Source organism: Cydia pomonella, chromosome 16, assembly GCF_033807575.1.
Source record: "Cydia pomonella isolate Wapato2018A chromosome 16, ilCydPomo1, whole genome shotgun sequence".
In the NCBI taxonomy this organism is placed as follows: Eukaryota; Metazoa; Arthropoda; class Insecta; order Lepidoptera; family Tortricidae; genus Cydia; species Cydia pomonella.
This window is the reverse complement of record NC_084718.1, coordinates 1,863,591-1,881,194: the sequence shown is the minus strand read 5'-3', so window position 1 is coordinate 1,881,194 and position 17,604 is coordinate 1,863,591. Positions and strand designations below refer to the sequence as shown.

The 17,604-nt window shown below is 38.9% G+C and overlaps 1 protein-coding gene across 2 annotated transcripts; it reads left to right on the top strand.

The window, feature by feature from the left end:
* Positions 1-8,296: 8,296 nt before the first annotated feature.
* LOC133526209 (sterol carrier protein 2-like) lies at positions 8,297-15,297 on the top strand. Of its 2 annotated transcripts, none has more exons than XM_061862732.1 (2): positions 8,297-10,117; positions 14,642-15,297. In XM_061862732.1, the coding sequence occupies exons 1-2, from the start codon at positions 8,942-8,944 to the stop codon at positions 14,744-14,746; spliced, it is 1,281 nt and encodes a 426-aa protein (XP_061718716.1). In that variant the 5' UTR covers positions 8,297-8,941; the 3' UTR covers positions 14,747-15,297. The 2 variants fall into 2 exon arrangements, with proteins under 2 accessions (XP_061718716.1, XP_061718717.1); XM_061862733.1 differs by lacking the exon at positions 8,297-10,117 and adding an exon at positions 10,667-11,892.
* The last annotated feature ends 2,307 nt before the right edge of the window (positions 15,298-17,604 follow it).

Here is a 17,604-nt window from a genome sequence, read left to right as displayed (position 1 = left end):
TAAAACTGCAAAAAGGTAGAAATTAACGATATTCGAAGGCGTAAAAAACATTGGTTCCAAATTTAAAAATTATAGAGTACCTACGCTTATCTCTTGACTGGCAGTGACATAACTAAAAAGATATAAGTATGTTATCGAATATCGAAAGGATACATAACTGTCATATAATCTACCTACACAATAGTTATATAAGCAGCATATATACAATTTATAATTTTATTTGTCATTCCTAACTTTGAAAGTCAACTAAGAAAGGTCAAGAGCAAAGAATTCTTTATTTAACTGCTTACTAATTTATGGAATATTCATGACACGACCTCAAAATACACTTGATGACAAAGCGAATGGAGGTATTGAGAAATTAATTCCATGCTTAAATCTGAAACATCTAATTTTTATTCCTATATAAAATCTATATTTCTTTATTTATTAAGATATTTCTTATTCATGTTTGCATATTGGCTTATATAATAGTCTATTGTCTCGTTCACTGGTTACTTTGTAGTGGCGCCATCTACAACACCAGTAGTAAAGTTTGTATGAAGATTTAACAGACAGTCCTTCCTACTACTTACAGTTATTTCATTAAACGCGCTAGCCCAATGCAGATTTTGGACACAAGTAGAGTCAGACCAAGATAAGTTGGCAATGATTTTGATAGTCCAGACGGTAGAAGTGTCAAGTAAACGTCATGATTTCATAGAAGTTTGACGTTTAAAATAACCCGTGCATAAAAAAAAACTACCAACTATCTTGGTTTGACTTTAAATGAAATTGTTGACAGTATGAAGTTTTTTTCACGATATTTTCTTTACCGAAGCGCAATTGGTAAATATCAATAGTACATTGTGCAACGAGGGAGGTACAAAGTGAAATTTTGGATACGAGGGTGGTAATTCCCAAGAGCTGCAGGCTGGAGGAGTTAAAGCACCGAGTCTGCAATATTCTTCCCCGGAGTTACAATGTGAAGGAAAAACTAAATTTTAAGCGAAATAATTCTTAAATACGGTGACATAACAAACACTCGTCCGCCATTTTGTATTTTCTTGACAGGTTAGGTATCGAAGGCACAGACCTATTCGGCATTCAGCCACGATTGGAAGTTATGGTTATAGCTTTTATTTTCACAGTCCATAACTCCCGGGGGAACAACACCTGCATGAAATAAGATCTTTTTCGAGCAAGTGTGATGAAAATAATATTTCGTGCATAAGGTCTAATAAGCCACATCTGGGTACGTTAGAATTCGAACCTCAGTCTAGTTTGTAAGCCGTTCGCCTAACCAGGGCTACTTGCGGTCAATCTACATATTAGAATAATGTGAATGAACCCATTAGCATATGAATTTATAAGCAAAGGTTATCAGTATTTGTTCGAGGCATTGTTATTGCTAACATAGCACAATACTACGCCTGGTTTTCCTGGTTCATGATTGATATTAATTTTATCAGTTCAGTAAATTACTTCAAAGCGAAATCTATATGAAATCTTAAAATGTCATCAAGGAACTGTTTGTTACCTTGTTATGTTGTCACTAAGCCTACTAAAGGTGACTGGTATCAATCTATATTAGTCCTTCTGTCGTTGCAATACAGTACAATGGTTCAAAGACGCATAAACTGGTTACCTATTTACAACAGCTAGCTATGTCTCCTGGTGGTCCAGTGGTATTCGGGCTTGACTAGCAAATCAGAGGCCCGAGGATCGATCCCCGGCATGAGTGAACTTTTTGTATGTTTTATTGGTGTGTTTTAAATATTGGAGCAATGTAAATGTTAGATTTAAAAAATAAAGTTTGCGGTCATGTCGAGAAAAAGTTGAAACGTGATTTATGCCCATTAGTAGTTAAAAAGATAAATGATAATAGGAAGTATGTGGTATTAAATATTTTAGGTTATGATTGTGTGGGGTTGCTCGATGGTGGAGCATGTCGCACAGTGGTCAATGCACGATTTGCAGAGACTCTTACGAGACTAGGGTTGAAGGCGGTGAAGAGGAATCCGATTGAGATGTCAGTAGCCGACGGGGTTGCACACCAGATTACGGAGATTTTTGATGTGCCCATAAACTTCGACGATCAATTTAAGGTAGTTCCGGTTATGGTCATGCCAGCTTTAAAGCAGAACTTCGTCTTGGGCCAAGATTTCTTTGATGAGTTCGGCATTGGATTGAAGTTTAGAGGTAAAGAGGAAGATAAGAAGGTGGAACTAGCTGCGATGAATACAACAAACGCGCTTGTAATAATTGATAAAGAAAATCTCTCTTCAAGTCAGCTGGCAAGTTTGGAAGGGTTAATAGAAGAAATTAAGAGCACAGTCGGAAATGGGTTAGGGAGAACGGACATCTTAAAGCATAGTATAGACACTGGTGAAAGCAAACCCATACATCAAAAGCAGTACAATTTTTCGCCAATAGTAAAACAAGCCATTGAAAAGGAATTGGATGATATGCTAGCAAAAGACGTAGTAGAACCCTCTTACAGCTCTTGGTGCTCGCCGGTGCTGATCGTTAAAAAGCCTAACGGCGAAAATAGACTATGTTTGGATAGTAGACAGCTAAATAAGGTTACGAAACGAGATACGTACCCTCTGCCTCGAGTAGCCAACATACTGGATAGTCTACGTAATGCTAAGTTCTTAAGTACTATCGATTTAAAATCTGCCTTTTGGCAAATCCAGCTGGAGGAAGGCAGCAAAGAGAAAACTGCTTTTGCCGTTCCGGGCAGAGGGCTGTTCCATTTTAAGGTGATGCCGTTTGGGTTAGTGAACGCGTCTCAGACTCAGCAAAGACTTATGGACATTCTGTTTCATGCTGAGGAAGGCAAGGTCTGGGCCTATCTCGACGATATTGTTATATGTTCGGCGACCTTCGAAGAGCATTTACGCCTATTAAGGAAAGTTATGGTAGTTTTGAAGAAGGCTAACCTTACAATTAATGTGGATAAGTGTAAATTCGCTAGACCCAATCTAAGGTACCTTGGATATGTCGTAGACAAGGATGGTCTTAGAACAGATCCGGAAAAGGTGGAGGCAATATTGAACTTTGCTAGACCCAAAACGTTTACGGAATTGAAAAGGTTTATAGGGCTTGCAAGTTGGTACAGACGCTTTGTTAAGGACTTTGCAATGGTGGCGGCTCCACTACACAATTTAACCAAGGGAAAGAAGAAGAAGTTGGTTTGGACTGAGGAAGCTGAAACAGCCTGGCTAAGTCTGAAGACCTTGTTAACTTCGACACCAGTGATGACGTGTCCCGATTACACGAAGCCGTTTGTCATTCAGTGTGATGCTTCCGGTACGGGCATCGGAGCTGTGCTTTGTCAGAGAGTGGCCGAAGCTGACCAGCCGGTAGCTTATTTAAGTCGGAAACTTAATGATACAGAGGTAAAATATTCGGCTTCAGAAAGGGAACTGCTTAGTGTCGTCGTTGCAATAGAAAAGTTTAGACCTTATATTGATGGGATTCATTTTACGGTAGTGACGGATCATAGCGCGCTACTTTGGCTTCATAAGATGAAGGACCCGCATGGAAGGTTGGCTCGCTGGGCGATGAAACTTCAACAATTCGATTTCGACATCATTCATAGACCGGGAAAATGCCATATTGTCCCGGATGCTTTATCTCGAGGTGTGCCTAAGGCAGAGTGTGAGATGGATGTTATTGAGATCTTAGATAGCCACAAAGACACATGGTACAAAAATAAGGTTGCAAAGATAGCCAATGGTGTAAGCAATTCGGGATGGATAGTTAGCGATGGTCTACTCTTTAAAAAAGTCCCTATGAAAGAATTCCCTAGTGAAGAGGACGTATGGAAGCTTTTTGTACCGGAGCCATTGCGGGAGAAAGTGCTTCAAGAGTGCCATGATATTCCCACATCCGGTCATTTAGGCATAAGGAAAACATATTTCAGGGTAAAACAGAAATTTTTTTGGCACGACATGCTAAAAGATGTGAAACTGTATGTGAAAGCTTGTGAATGTTGTGCCAGTCGTAAAGTCTCCCAAGATTTACCTTTAGGACATATGGGGAAGCACAGAGAAGTAAAGTGGCCTTGGCAAGTAATAGCTATGGATTTTATGGGTCCCTTTCCAAAAAGTAAAAATTGTAACACCATGTTATTAGTGATAACCTGCCTATTTAGTAAATTCACAGTTTTATTTCCTTTACGTACGGGTAGGGCGGATAAAATGTGCGAAATCCTAGAAAAGCAATTCTTGTTATTCGGTGCGCCTAAAGTCATTGTTTGCGATAATGGAAAACAGTTCGAGTCACATCTATTTAAGGATTTAGCTTCTAAATACTGTGTGGAAATCAGATACACGCCGCACTACCATCCGCAGAGCAATCCGACCGAGAGGGTAAATCGCGTGGTAGGCACAATGATTTCTTCTTATATAACATCCAAAAAGCATAATGAGTGGGATAAAAACATAGATGAGTTAGGTCATGCAATTAGAACGGCAGTTCATGAAACTACGGGGCGCACTCCATCTTACTTGTTTTTTGGTAGGGAAACCACTGTCTCGAATTTGTTACCCTTGCCGTCGGCGCGTACAATAGTTATTCCAACTGATAGTGTTGCTATAGACACGGTACCCTATCTCGATAGTCTGGAAGCAAGGGGCGAGATATTTAGAGAGGTTCAGGATAAAATAAAAAATGCACACCTTAAAAGTAGTTATCGTTATAAGGGCATTTCTCAGAGGTGGCGTTTTTACGTGTCCGGGGACATAAACACGTGAATTTGTTGCTCATAAAATCTGAATTAAATCATGCAAATCCATTAGCATCTGATACACCTGGACAACTGGTAAAACATTCCATGTAGTATATATATTATAAGAAAATAAATGTTAAGTGCTAAAATTGACGAACAGTGGGTATGTCCCGCACCCAGATTTGTTGAAACAAAAAATCATAACTTATGACTGGAATTTTATTTTAATTTTTAAAGTTGGTTCACGTATTCTACATAAGCCTATTATTTATATTATTAGACTCAAAATAATTTACGCATTCATATTACAAAATAAATCCAATTATTCGACTTGTCCCGCGGCAACACGTGATTTCACTGGAATTTATAAACCTTGTCGGCATTTCACAAAGGAATATACCAGGAACGCCGCGCCGCGTGCGCAGGTAGCTTCAGTCGCACCACATTTACCAGCGAGAGGGGACGTCGGCTCCCGGTCTGCAAGCCGATTTCGTAAAGGTGTGTTCGGCATTCGGTGGGTTTGGTTACGTGATTTTTTGAATTCGGTGAAGCCATTCATTGTTTAAGTGCTTGTACTTTTTCGGTTATATAGTGCGTAAGCCACCCTCAGAGGTATGTGATTTGGATATTAGAAACTCTTTTACATACTATGATTATGTTTTCTGTAATTGTTTAAAAGCGATTAAAATTGAATTCAGTGGGCGTGATTACCGTGGATTCGGTGGGTTTTTTGACCACCGAAATCAAATAATAGTCCACCGTTGTCAATCTTTACTATAAAATGTTCGTTATTTTTGTACTTTACATACAATGCTAATTTAAATTATATACGTTAACATGTGCTTATTATATATGTCCAAATAAATATATAATTTTGATTGTTAAGCTGGTGTCATATTTATTAGTTTTTATTTACAGCACAATCTGCAATCTTATATGAACATGCATACAAAAAGCAGTTACTTTAATAGTCTACATTAAAAAAAGTTTTATAAAATATTTTTTACAACTCAGAACGCATTCCTGAGGTGGTTTTTTAAATCTAATTCTATTATTTAAAATGAAAGCATAAAATCTTCTAATTTTATTTGAATCGAGAGGTTATTCGAGCTGGCGTTTACGCTTACAAAACTGTGTTTTTTTTATGTGACCTAAAGTGAATTTTCCTATTTGAAAAATATAACAATTTATAGATAGCTCATATAGTATTACATATTATATAAATAATACCGATCCCATTTTGTAACGAAATGCCAGCTTGCATTTAAGTGTTATTAGATGGGAAATGTCACTTTTTATTAATTTTTATGTAGCTAAAACTAAAATGTTAACTTCTCTTAAAAAATAATTAAAATCTTAATGAAAAAAGACTGTCAAAGAAACTGTTAATTTCCTACCATTTATTATTTTAATTTAAAAATAGTCAATGACAAAAGAGTATTTTAGTTTAAGATAACTTTAGATTTTAATGAGTATTGTAATATTTGTGATCTGTCTACACATTGTCAGACAAACCGACTGAATATCTAGACATTACATAGTTAAAATTAAGTTTAAGCAGGGTATTACGCAGTTTATTCTTTTCAATTTTATGTTAAAGGTTAAAGCATAAGTGTTATTTCCTTCCTAAGTTTTTTATTATTATTTTGTTGTTGATTGTCAAGTGTTTGCTTGCGAGCAGGCCAATTTTGCCTTGCTTTTTTAAGATCTAATTAGTTTATTTTGAGAGATTTAAAATTTACTTTGTTATTGATTTTAACTCCTTATTTAAAATAATGATTCTTTTACCGTTCTATCTAGATTTTGATTTGACTTTTAGTTGTTTGAAGCCATTTACTTTTATAATCATAAATCCATAGTTTGTAGCAGAGCATAACTTTGTTTTATGATGAATCACAATAATAACATAATTATATCTTCATTATGATGTCTTTAAATTGATAATAAAACTATTTTAGTGCTAAACTAATATTGTTTTATTACAATCTTGGTAAATTTTGAATTCAGTGGCACCTTTTTTATTAATATTGATTTCGGTGAGTGTGTTTGATTTCAGTGTTTTGAAAAACTCAAATATCTCGCGAACCTTTACTTCTATAAGGAGGCCTTCACTACCAATATTTTTTAAAGTTAAGCCTAATTGTTAATTTGTACATCACATGTCTACAAAGTAAAAAAAAATATCGGCACCGAAGTCAGGCACCGAACGTCACGTCTGAGAAATGCCCATAACCAGAAAACAAGGCTAGCGACCTTTGTGGTAGGTGATATAGTCTGGAGAAGAACCAAGTGTTTATCTAATGCAAGTAATAAGTTTATGGCTAAGTTAGCTCCAAAATTTGACAGGGCTGTTGTAGTGGAAAAACTTTCAAATATTGTATTTAGATTAAATAATGCCCATGGCAAGAATATTGGTGTATGGCATATCAAAGATCTGAAACCCTATTATGTAAAAATAAATAAATAAATGTGATTTATTTATTTTTATTGAGGGACGGGGCATGTTATGTTGTCACTAAGCCTACTAAAGGTGACTGGTATCAATCTATATTAGTCCTTCTGTCGTTGCAATACAGTACAATGGTTCAAAGACGCATAAACTGGTTACCTATTTACAACAGCTAGCTATGTCTCCTGGTGGTCCAGTGGTATTCGGGCTTGACTAGCAAATCAGAGGCCCGAGGATCGATCCCCGGCATGAGTGAACTTTTTGTATGTTTTATTGGTGTGTTTTAAATATTGGAGCAATGTAAATGTTAGATTTAAAAAATAAAGTTTGCGGTCATGTCGAGAAAAAGTTGAAACGGACACTTGAACTTGCAACGGTGAGTCAAGTAGACATCGATCTTCCACTGTTGTGATATAATATCGTAAAAACGAATTTATCGAAATAAGTAATTTGAAATAGACGTCTAGACATCCTGCCAGTGGAAGTGAATTTATATTTATTATATTTTGGTTATTTTGTGAGTGCCGTCTCAACTGTATCAAGGGGTAAGTTTTAGTATTAGGTATAGAATTGGATGTTAGTATTTTATAATTAGCCGTTGAAGTTACTTTCGATTATTATTCCTTGTAGGGAGGAATAACAAGTCTGTATTTTGTTTTAGCGTATCGACATGCCCTTTTGGTTCACGGCTATTAAAGTATTTATAACCGAATGACTGAGCTGGCCGTTACAAAGGCAGTGGTTTGGATGGGTACCACGTCGTACAACTGACGGAAACTCTCCTGGCGTCCAACACTTAGTTTAGTGCTTAGTTTTAGTTAGATCTAATAAACGTAGTTAATAAGCTTACTGAGTCTGATTTAACATCCTTGCCAACCCGTAACAACCTTCGTCAGCTGACAACCAAACCTCAAATTACTACCACAAATAGTGAGATAGTGAGCCATAGTGAAACGTACATAACAAGACAAAGTTGATTTTGTTTGAGTATTTTTATGCAATTAGTGAGTTTTGGCTGTCGCCGGACCATGTGTTAAATCAAGATCTGATTGAAAATCTATCGCTTTTGAACAATTTTGTCTGTTGTACCAATAATTAAGAATAAGAAACCATTTATTGCCACACAAAATACAGTGTTTAACTTTAAAAAAAAATAGGCATGCGCGGCAAAAGGAACGGACTCAGCATACGCTGCGTCAGCCATTTCGTTACAAATTGACTGCGCAGCGCTGATTATCAGTCCGTCCCCTTCACTGAACCACATTGATCTGACATGGGGGTTAATGGATTTTAACCAATATAATAATAATTAATTAATTAATAATAATTGATAATTTGCCATATTTTATCTAAACTCAAAAAAGGCATCGCTTTGAAGCCAGCGGTTAGGTTAGATTTCTCACATGAAACATATATATTTTTTTTAAGGAATGATGGACAAGAATAATTAGTAAAGTAATGAATCGAATGAAGGTTGTTTTTTATGGCTAAAGTGACATCTTATGCGGTGGTTGTATGGGTAAGGTGACTAACAAAATGTTAATTATACCTAAAACGTGGCATTAGTATATTTTTGTATGCAAAAATATACTTAATACCAAACCACACCCTACTTTCCATTGTTTAAGTTAAAAAGCAACAATAACGCCTCGAATCTCGAATTATTTATGAGCCAATAAAACGTAGACTTCGCACCACCCGTCGAGCGGCTTATTTACTAAGTCATTACGCGATAACACTGCTGTAGATACCAGTTATATCACTCGTAAACAGCTATGTTTATACGTAATTTACGAACAGTATTGTTCAAGTGTTCTAGCGTTTTAGTTCGCGAATTACATTTAAAAATGCCGCAAAAAGTTTACGTTGTTGGAGTTGGGATGACGAAGTTCACTAAACCGAGTCCAGACCGCGATTATCCGGAGATGGGAAAAGAGGCCGTGGAAGCGGCTTTGACTGATGCCGGTATACAATATGATAAAATACAGCAGGCGGTTTGTGGATATGCGAAAGGAGACTCTACAAGTGGACAGCGAGTATTATACCAAGTCGGAATGACAGGCATTCCCATCTACAACGTCAATAACAACTGCTCTACCGGCTCTACAGCTCTGTTCCTTGCTAAACAGCTCATAGAAGGAGGTTCTGATGTTATTCTAGCCCTGGGCTTCGAAAAAATGGCGCCAGGAGCTTTAGGCGCTAGCGCCTATGAAGATCGCACGTCCCCTCTTGACAAACACATTGCAAAAATGGCGGATTTAGCAGGCTTGACTAAGGCACCAAGAACAGCACAATTCTTCGGAAATGCTGGGCTAGAATATATGAAGAAATACGGAGCAAGTGAAGAGCATATTGCGAAAATAGCTGCAAAGAATCATAGACATGGAGCGAAGAATCCACGCGCGCAGATCGCTAGAGAATATACTGTAGAAGAAGTCTTAAAATCAAGAAAGATATTCGGTCCTTTGACGAAACTGTCCTGTTGTCCTACCAGCGATGGCGCTGGGGCGGCCGTCTTAATGTCAGAAAAGGCCGTAATCCAAAACCGACTGGAAAAGAAAGCTGTAGAGATTATTGGCATGGAAATGGCTACAGACACAAATGAAACCTTCACTGGGAAAAGTTTCTTGAGCCTCGTTGGTTATGACATGACCACGCTAGCCGCTAAGCGCCTATATCAAAAGTCTGGAATATCCCCTAAAGATGTAAATGTGGTTGAGCTTCACGACTGCTTCGCTACGAACGAGATGATCACGTATGAAGGACTGCAGCTGTGTGAAGTGGGGAAAGCTGGGAAGTTCGTAGATGACGGGGACAACACGTACGGAGGGCGAGTGGTGGTGAATCCGAGCGGTGGACTGATCGCGAAGGGACATCCTCTCGGAGCCACGGGACTGGCGCAGTGCGCGGAGCTGATCTGGCAGATACGGGGAGAGGCTGGGGATAGACAGGTTGGTATTATTTCTCTTAAGCCAAAAAGCGAAAGAAACGAAGATAACATATAGGGTAGGGGCACATCTGTATTAGGATATTTTCGATTTTAAATATGTTGACAAAGTTTATTTTTGGGAAAATAATTTCAAATATATGAGAAAATTGGCGAAAAGAACACGGACACAGCAACTACTAAACAATAATAGGTATCTACCTACTTTTCTATACAAATTTAAACATGACACCCAGTAACATTTTTGTATGCAAATATGTGCTTGACACCAGAAAAGAATACACCTCCCAAAAAAGTAACAACGTAATAAAAACTTAATTATAATAATGTACTTACATTATACAATCGCTGAGCGTCTTATTTATCATACTAGGGTTCGAAATTTCTCGAATCCGGATATAAAGATTTTAAAATTCTATGGATCTGGATATTCAGATTTTCGTATAAAACTATGTTTCATCTTTGGACTAGATAGTTTACTTTCCAACAGACAATTTCAATAATTGTCATTATCGGATAGTCACATAGCTTACGGGTCCAGTACTCATTTATTTTTTGGATATATCCGGTTTGCAAACTCTAATCATTACGCAATAGACAGCTAGATATAACCTGTTTACAAAAACAAACTAACAGCCAGTGTTATCGGAGCGTTCAAGCGATAAACACTTAAGAATGCCGCAAAAAGTCTACGTTGTTGGGGTCGGGATGACAAAGTTTACAAAACCTAGTCCCGAGCGAGATTACCCCGAGATGGGGAAGGACGCTGTGGATGCAGCTTTAGTTGATGCCTGTATCCAATATGAGACAATACAGCAGGCGGTGTGTGGATACGTGTACGGAGACTCCACCTGTGGACAGAGAGTGTTATACCAAGTCGGGATGACAGGCATACCTATCTTCAACGTTAATAACAACGGTGCCACGGGCGGCACTGCTCTCTTTCTGGCTAAACAGCTTGTAGAAGGTGGTTCTGATGTGGTGCTAGCTCTTGGCTTTGAGAAAATGGGCCCAGGACCTTTAAGCCTCAGCGTCTATGAAGACCGTACGCATCCTGCAGACAAACACATAGCTAAATTATCTGAATTAGCAGAACTAACAACAGCACCAGGTGCTGCACAATTCTTTGGAAATGCTGGATTAGAGTATATGAGGAAACACGGAGCTACTGAACAGCATGTAGCAAAGATAGCTGCTAAAAATCACAGGCATGCTGCTAAGAATCCACGAGCACAGATCTCCAAGGCATATACTGTGGAGGAAATCTTGAATTCAAAGAAGATTTTCGGTCCTTTGACCAAACTATCCTGTTGCTTTAACTGCGACGGGGCTGGAGCGGTCGTTCTTATGTCCGAAAAAGCTGTTATACAGAACGGGCTTCAAAAGAAAGCCGTTGAGATTATTGGTATGGAAATGGCTACGGATACTTCAGAAGTTTTCAGTGGGAAAAGTCTCTTGAGCGTTGTGGGTTATGATATGACTACGCTAGCCGCTAATCGTCTATATCAAAAGACTGGAATATCTCCTAAAGACGTGAATGTGGTTGAGCTTCACGACTGCTTCGCTACGAATGAGATGATCACTTATGAAGCACTGCAGCTCTGTGAAGTAGGCAAAGCTGGGAAGTTCATAGACGATGGAGACAATACGTACGGAGGAAGAGTTGTGGTGAATCCAAGTGGTGGATTGATCGGAAAGGGGAACCCTTTGGGAGCCACGGGACTAGCGCAGTGTGCTGAGTTGGTCTGGCAGCTACGAGGAGAAGCTGGGGAAAGACAGGTTGGTATTTTTATCGTAACTTATGTGTTATATTAATTAACATGATCCATGGGTAGACCGTGAGCGACAAATACTGCTCTCTCAGATCAAACACCCCCTCCTTGTAAATAATTGACTGAAGGTGATGTCGCAGATAAATGCTCTCCACTGGTTCGGGAAAAAAGGCCTCTGATTTACTTAGCAACGGTGCTTGCAATGATTTAGTAGACCTCTTAACCCTACATAAAAAGAAGAAAAAAAAAAAATCAAAATTTAATCTGTTTATTTAAATTTTTTGTTGAGGTACAGTCAGCACTCAGTTATAATCTCTATATTTGGAGATTGTGTTAACTAAGTTTAGCCTTAACTAAGTATATAATTAGTCCTGTTGGCAGTTAGTGTTTACATGTTATTATAATACTATTTGTAACAAAATTAATTCAATTAATCAGTGCTTTCTTAAGTGTACTCTTTATTTTATCAGGATGTTTTTCTAAAGTTTCTACTACTTGTTTGGGTAAGCTGTTCAGGATATTAGGCAGGTATGTTGGCCAGAGCCTTTTCCCATATTCATTGTTACTTTTAGTTATTTTAAAGTATGGTTCATTGGTTAAGGTCCGGAGGTGGGATGGTCTCCTATACCTGTCCAGCTGCCCCAGCAAGTGTTTATATTCTAATATTACAGCAAGTTTTACTTTGTCAAGAGAAAGAACAGTTAACTGTTGCTATTGAACATGAAGAATAATGGAGCGGCTGGTATTTGGCGGAGATCACATGATGAATTACATGCATGAAGATAAAAATCCTCACGCTTGTGCGCGTGGCAGTAGTTACTTATACTGGGGATGAAATTATTAACTCTTGAAGGATCTACGGTCCTTTGACTAGTCTACTGTATATATACAGGGTGGGGTGGCTCATTCAAATCGGTCAGTATGGGAATGTCTGAAACTATAAGACATACGAAGATTTGTTCTTAGGAACCATGTCACCGATTTTGATAAAAAAAAACTGCATTCATACATTTGAAAAAAAACTGTACCCAGCTCGGGAATCGAACCCGGTTGTTTTTAAAAAATAAACTTACACCTTTTCTATTTAAATATCGATTGTGTAGGTCTTAAGCTGTCAATGTCTCTAAGAAACATGATGTCTAAAATGAATAAAATGCATTGTTTTGACATACTTTAATTTATCATAGTAGGTGTTCGAAGTGACCACCGTTACAATATTCAACAAGTTCAGGCATGTAAAATTGTCTCTATGGCTGTTTGTATGTACCTCTCTACTTGTTACATACACCTTATCATGTGGCATTAGCATTGCATTAAATCTTTAAGGAAGTTTTGTTATCTACAGTAATCAAACCCTAACAATCAACTGTCCGTATGGGACTGTAGACCTAGGCGGACAGAGGTATCTTAAGGTTGGTGACAACAGTAGTTATATAATAGGTAATGTATGTCTTATTATGATGAATATGAGCAGAAGGTTGATCCTCCATGAGCCACAGGACTGGCGCAGACTGAGATGATATAATATGACGAAACTGGCCGAAGATGGTACAATCATAAATTAATTTACAGTACATATGGTGCTACTTTAGAGCACTAGTGCGAAAATTAGCATTTTACGTTACTGTGTCGAACATTTAAAGGGTCATATGTACTGTAAAACGTTGTACGATACATGTGCGAATAGATAATTCGCAACTCGTGTCGATTTAAAACACTCCCTTCGGTCGTGTTTTAATTTATCGCCACTCGTTTCGAATTTCCTATTTTTAGCACTTGTATCTTAATGTAATATTTTGTACCTTTAAAATAAATAAATAAATAAATATCATTTATTTTCAGGAAACTATGGCCCATATATACATACCTTACAGACTAACATACATACAATAATAAAAATCTTAAAATATAAATATCATTATCATTATCTATTTTAGATATAAGCTAGTTATAGTAATCATCTGTATATATCCATTATGTATATTGTTATTGTCAATAAAAATATTCAAAGGTGAATATCATTTTGACGACGCAGTTTTCGGTTCCTTTAGAACAGCCTGCTGTACCGACTAACGAATGAACAAACGGTGTGTAAGAAAACTTAGAAACAGCGTGTGACCGGCCTCTTGATTTTGTATTTGGATTTTCTTTCGTCTTCTTGATTATTCTCGAAGCCATAACGCCTGTAACAGTGTTGGCTGAACGTTAATTGACATTTACAATTACAAATTGAACCGTAAATAGTAACGGACGGGTACAATTTACGGTTTAAATTCAAAGAGTGAATAAGCTACTACGGAACCGGTGAGCTCCATCTTAGGCCCTGTCTTCTCTTTCCATCAGGTGTGACTAAAGCCAATCGCCGATCAGTTATTAATAAAAAATAAAATTGTAATGGTTATTGGTAAATTGCATTAACGTTTCGGCTAATACTTGGCCAGTAAAATTTGACTATAGGGAGCGTGCATGAACTATAGGAGGCAGCACAGGAGCCGTCAGATTTTTGGCACGAGGCGTAAATGTGATGTTTTTTGTTTCGATGTAGCCCACAAGATGGCAGAACCTACTATGCACAAGAAAACACTTGACGTGTAAATGTGCCTGTTTATGATTCCGATTCAGACCACAAGATGGCAGACCCTCCAACGCGCACGGTCCCTATAGGACTGTGTTATACATATAATATTTGGGAAAATAGATCAAATTATTTTTAGCACGTATTTGAAAGAATATTCATACTTACTATTTTTTTCCAGGTCCCCAACGCTCGCATAGCCCTGCAACACAACCTTGGTCTAGGTGGCGCTGTGGTCGTCACTCTGTACAGGAAGGGCTTCCAGAATGTCAGCTCCAAGCTTTAACTTAGGCTGCATAAGTGCATACCAGGGGCGGATCCAGCTTTATATTTAGTCAGGGGGGGGGGGGGTCACCTGAAATATAGAAATATATGTACCGGGCCAGTATAGAAAGATATGTACTGTTGTCCTAGATCCAGCCCAGGCCCTCTGAAGGCCCCTGGATCCGCCCTTTGCATTGACTGTTGAAGAGAATAGGTACTTAAGTAGTAGAGCTAAAATCACGTGAACTTATCGGGTTGGGCCGGTAGAGTGAGAAAAAACCGGTCAAGTGCGAGTTCGTTTTACTCGCGCACCGAGGGTTCCGTACGAACTTTGAATTATCTCGTGTAACTAAGTATATTTTTGTACATCGCCATCTATCGGCAAATTGTCTAACTAATTTGCGCGATGTAATGCACGTATGTTCGTTTTTCGAGGATAATTCTCTATCATGTGAACCGATTTCAATAATTTATCTTTTATTTGAAAAAAGGTGTATTTAATGTAATCTCATAGAAATTTCAGGTGTAATAAACACACGTAAAGTTGGTTAAATTGCAAACTGAATTCGGAAAGGTTTTGTTGATTAAAAAAAAGTTACCAAGACCTAGTCACTAAGACTTTGAAATTTTGCCCCCTCTTCATATTGGGCATTTTCCATATTAATAAAAATAACATAAAAAATAATACTTTAATGTGTCTGGGTTAGCGTTGTTCACTATTCCAATTATTCCAAATTTCAAATCGATAGCTTAAGTGGTTCTCGAGATATTTAGCGATGTGACAGACAGACAGACGAACGGACGGACAAATTCGCACCATAAGGGTTCCTTTTATACCTTTTTGGTACGGAACCCTAAAAAGATCACCAGATTTAAGCTCAACTATACTAATCGTTAAATGGACTTTATTTAACCAACTTGATTTCGAGGTGGGATTTTAATTTTTTTTACGTATTATAGACTGCGGGCCAGCCGCAAAGGACCATGGGCAAATTTGTATGGGCACTGTCCCCACCCACCAACAGAAACGAAACATGTCTCATTCAATAGGTCTTGGCAACCTGATGATTTGTTACTATGACGAGGATCGCCTTATGCATGGGGTTTTCTTGGAAAACTGTATTTTCTTTTTATATATCGAGGGCTTCAGGCCAAAGGGGCGTATACGCAAAAATGCCATTTTTCGTTTTTAACGGCATCGTATTCGTCTTGTAACAATACGTAAGCACAATTTTTTTCATAATTTTATCATAATAATTAGTTAGTTAAATAATTAAAAAATCATTTGGCGTATAACTGACAGTCATCATTTAATGTCGTTCCAAAAAGCCGTACTGAAGGCGTATAAGTGATATTTTCATTCAGTCCCCAATATTCATCGGAGTATAAAGGCGTACGTACATACTTCTCTCACGTGACAGTGCGAACCACGAAATAGTGTCACGCTATATAGGCGTACATACATACGTCCATAAACTTTTACCAACTATTCTCAGAGTGCGTCGCGGCAAAGAGGCGTATGAACATACGACCGTACAAAAATTACGTTGGCCTTCAAATAATGCCGGGCCAAAGGGGCGCGGAGACAGCGTCCTTGATTGCCGCATATTGCTATCCCTTTCTGTCAAGCGGGTAAGCGCACTAGGGCCGCCTGTCTCTCAGTCAGTGTCTAGTGCATTACAGTATGGTGTGCATCTCGTGTGAATAATAACAATGAAGTGGAGCGCTCTGATGCTGATGGCTCTGCCCTGGGCATTCAAGAATGACGTGGGCGGCTGTCTCCTCTGCCTCCATGTACGCTCTGCAGAGGGGGCTATCTGTAACACGTAGGGTTAGTAGATGTTTGTTTAGTGGGGCGTGGCCGGTTATGGCCCCATTCAAAAGCCGGAGTTGTGGCCTCTTCAGCTGTCTCAGCCTCCGCGACAAACTGGGGTCGATTGTCGGGAGGGCTTCCTTCGCCTGCCTGCACGTGCCTCGGTTAGACCAGCATGTTCCTGAGCCAGGCATAAGGCAGAGGTATAATTGGCTCCGGTCCTGCCACCCTCAGTTCCGAACCTCCTCTCGTCAATATGTCGGCCGCATCGTTCCCTCGCGAGTTGCTGTGTCCCTTGATCAACTGCAGAGTTACGTTGGTGGTGGTGCTTACCTCTGACAGAGCTTTGTGCATTCGTAGATTAGCCCTGAGGTCAAAGTATAACTTTGCCGAGCTTGTAGTACTGACCGACTATCAGAGAGTATGCGGATGGGGTAGTCCAATACTTTCCTTGAGGCGATTGCGTGTGCTGCCAGTATGATGCCCATACATTCTGCCTGGAAGACTGTGTTGTGGGCACCTAGTGGTGTTGAGATAAGTATGTTTAGGTCCTCTGAGAATACTCCAGCGCCAGTACCTGACCTTGTCTTTGATCCATCTGTGAAGATTCCAAGCTCTCTTGGGTTGAGTCCTTCACGAGGTTCTTCGTGTAACTGTATCTTGTATTTCTTGTCGAAGACGAATTTTCTGGGTATCCTGTCAGTCACCGCTTCTATTAGCGGTTCCTTACCTATCGCCTCGTAGAGGATCTCGGTGTGTGGTACCCTAGGTGGTCTCCAGAGATTAAATTTTTTAAGACGTACCGCCGTATGTCCTAGTTCCTGTTGTATAAAGAGGTGCAGCGGCGGCAGGCCCAGTAAGGCTTCCAGGGCCGCGGTTGGTATTGTCCTCATGCAGCCCGTGGTCGCCATACATGCCAACCTCTGGAGTCGTTGTAGTTTAGCTTCAACTATGGATAATTTGGTGCGTGGCCACCAAACTATCGCACCGTAGCTTATTATTGGTCGTATGACTGCCTGGTAAAGCCATAGAGTTATCTTTGGGGTTAGCCCCCAGGTTTTACCCAC

Coding starts and splice junctions, on each gene's coding strand:
- LOC133526209 (XM_061862732.1), top strand. CDS start 8,942: ATGTTTATACGTAATTTACGAACAGTATTGTTCAAGTGTTCTAGCGTT. Junction 10,118..14,641: donor GAGAGGCTGGGGATAGACAG/GTTGGTATTATT, acceptor ATTTTTTTCCAG/GTCCCCAACGCTCGCATAGC.